Here is a 2,761-nt window from a genome sequence, read left to right as displayed (position 1 = left end):
CTGGACCGCCTAGCTGGTATTGGGATCACTGGTGCTGCACTCTCCTGGTTTACATCCTACCTCACCGGCCGTCAACAATTTGTTCAACTAAGCAACCACAAGTCTGGGTGTTCAGGTGTCTCACTGGGTGTCCCCCAGGGGTCAGTCTTGGGTCCACTCCTCTTCACCACTTACCTCCTCCCGCTGGGCACACTCCTCCGTCACCATGGGGTCCATTTTCACTGCTACGCTGACGACACACAGGTCTACATCTCCACCAAACCCACCGCTGCCATCCCCCCCACTTCCCTCATCACGTGCCTGGAAGAGATCCGGAGCTGGTTGAGCAGGAACTTCCTGAAACTCAATGGAAACAAGACCGAGGCCCTGCTCATCGGATCCAAATCCACCCTCACTAAATCACAACACACCCCAGCTCCACTCATAATTATCGATGGTTTCCCAGTACCCTTCTCCTCCAAAGTCAAGAGCCTCGGCGTCATCCTGGACAACACCCTCTCATTCGCACCCCATATTCACAACATCACCCGGACTGCATTCTTCCACCTCCGCAACATCGCCAGACTCCGCCCATCACTGACCCAATCCAGCACTGAAATCCTAGTTCACTCATTTGTCACATCACGCATAGACTACTGCAACGCCCTCCTCACCGGACTCCCCACCAAACTCATCAACAGACTGCAGATCATTCAGAACTCAGCCGCCCGGATCATCACCCGCACCAAATCATCTGACCACATCACCCCTGTCCTCATTCAACTTCACTGGCTCCCAGTACACTACCGCATCCAATACAAAACCCTACTCCTCCCCTACAAAGCTCTCCACAACCTAGCCCCCAGTTACCTCTGCGACCTCCTCCAAGAATACACTCCCTCCCGCTCCCTCCGCTCAACCTCTGCTGGACTACTATGTATCCCCACATCACGACTCACTTCAATGGGTGCCCGGTCATTCAGCTGTTCAGCACCCAGGCTCTGGAACTCCCTCCCCCCACACATAAAACAGTCAGACACCATTACAACCTTCAAGTCACAACTCAAAACTCACCTGTTCAAACTCGCACACAACGTCTAACTGATCACTGTTTTGATTGTTTTTTTGTTTTGTTTTGTCTTGTTTTTGTTTTATTTATTTCTTATTGCTTATGTTTATTTATTTATTTATTTATTTATTTATTTATTTATTTTTTCCACAATGTCTTGTTTTTTTTTAAAATATGTATGATGACTATATGCTCTGTAAGGTGACCTTGGGTGTTTTGAAAGGCGCCTCTAAATTAAATGTATTATTATTATTATTATTATTAGCGTGAGATATCTGTAATGTGAAATCTGTCATCAGATATATTTCTTGAATAATGGACTCTAACCTGTAGGTAATCAAATTGTTACAACAGAATGGACTGAAACCGGAAATGTCGGGACGACATTTAGTTAAGCAGGGGAGAATGTGGTATACCCCCTAAAAAAAACTCTTATATCGCTTTAACAATGTGTGTGTGTGTGTGTGTGTGTGTGTGTGTGTGTGTGTGTGTGTGTGTGTGTGTGTGTGTGTGTGTGTGTGTGTGTGTGTGTGTGTGTGTGTGTGTGTGTGTGTGTGTGTGTGTGTGTGTGTTGGCCCTTTCTAAATACCTGCCTGTAAAGTTTGTTCCAAGATGAACCCAATCCAATCCAGCCCAACAAGATGCCTCATTGAAGTGACATTGTTCCGCCTCGAGCAGCAGGACACCTGTACAGTGATGTCATGGAACAGCAGCCAATAGGAGGTTAGTCTGAGAGGAGGGTAAACTGGTCCAACTGGTTGGTTCACAGGATAATTTCCTTGTTACCGAGTCGGACGGTTTGGTGATGCTCACTTCATTACAGCAGTGAGAAGACCCAGGTAATTTACTCCACTCTGATCCGGGATTCATCATAAATTTCCGTAACTTATCGATCATATCATTAGGAAAGGTACTATTTTACTATCATCAGGTATGGGTTGAAATCGTTAGTGAATATGTTGAGTACTCTCACCTGTCACTGTTCACTGCTGTTACTCAAAACAAAACTACTGATTGGCTACTACCTCCATTTTACCATTGTTGTACATTATAAATGATTTAACTTTATTTAACAATGGTTTTCTAGGAATGGCCTCTGTGACATTGTGGTCTGAGGAGGACTTCTCCTGTTCCATCTGTCTGGATGTGTTCAACAGCCCAGTTACCACACCATGTGGACACAACTTCTGCAGAGCCTGTATTACAGTGTTCTGGGATGACATAGTCCAGTTCAAATGTCCTGTCTGCAACGAGCTGTTCCACACAAGACCTGTTTTACGGGTTAATACCCTCATATCAGGGATGGTTGATCAGTTTAGAAGTTCTGTACGAGTCAAAGAGCAGCCTTGCGTTGAACCCGGAGAAGTTCCTTGTGACGTCTATACTGGGACCCAGCTGAAGGCAGTGAAGTCCTGCCTGGTGTGTCTTATCTCTTACTGCCAAACCCACCTGGAGCCACATCAGAGAGTCGCAGGCCTGAAGAAACATCGGCTGGTCGAGCCTTTAGACCGTCTGGAAGACAGGATGTGTAAGAAACACAATCAACTTCTGGAGCTCTTCTGCCAGACTGACCAGGTGTATGTGTGTCAGTTCTGCACAGTGACAGACCACAAGTCACATCCTGTTGTACCTCTAAAGGAGGAATATGAAGTGAAGACGGCCCAGCCGGGGAAGATAGAGGCTGAAGTTCAGCAGATGATCAAGGAGAGACAA

At 46.4% G+C, this 2,761-nt stretch overlaps 1 protein-coding gene across 1 annotated transcript in view; it reads left to right on the top strand.

The window, feature by feature from the left end:
- The first annotated feature begins 1,820 nt into the window (after positions 1-1,820).
- The window catches only part of LOC130402474 (E3 ubiquitin/ISG15 ligase TRIM25-like), a 1,732-nt gene continuing 791 nt past the window's right edge, over positions 1,821-2,761 (top strand). Inside the window, exons 1-2 of the mRNA XM_056606644.1 lie at positions 1,821-1,887; positions 2,136-2,761. The exon at positions 2,136-2,761 is cut by the window's right edge and continues 442 nt beyond it. Coding sequence (XP_056462619.1) covers positions 2,138-2,761 — 624 coding nt within the window. The 5' untranslated portion in view covers positions 1,821-1,887; positions 2,136-2,137. The remainder of the gene's footprint in view (positions 1,888-2,135) is intronic.

The sequence above is a fragment of the Gadus chalcogrammus genome, chromosome 13, assembly GCF_026213295.1.
Source record: "Gadus chalcogrammus isolate NIFS_2021 chromosome 13, NIFS_Gcha_1.0, whole genome shotgun sequence".
NCBI lineage: Eukaryota > Metazoa > Chordata > Actinopteri > Gadiformes > Gadidae > Gadus > Gadus chalcogrammus.
Note: the sequence above shows the minus strand (reverse complement) of the source record. Positions and strands in the feature narration are given on the sequence as shown.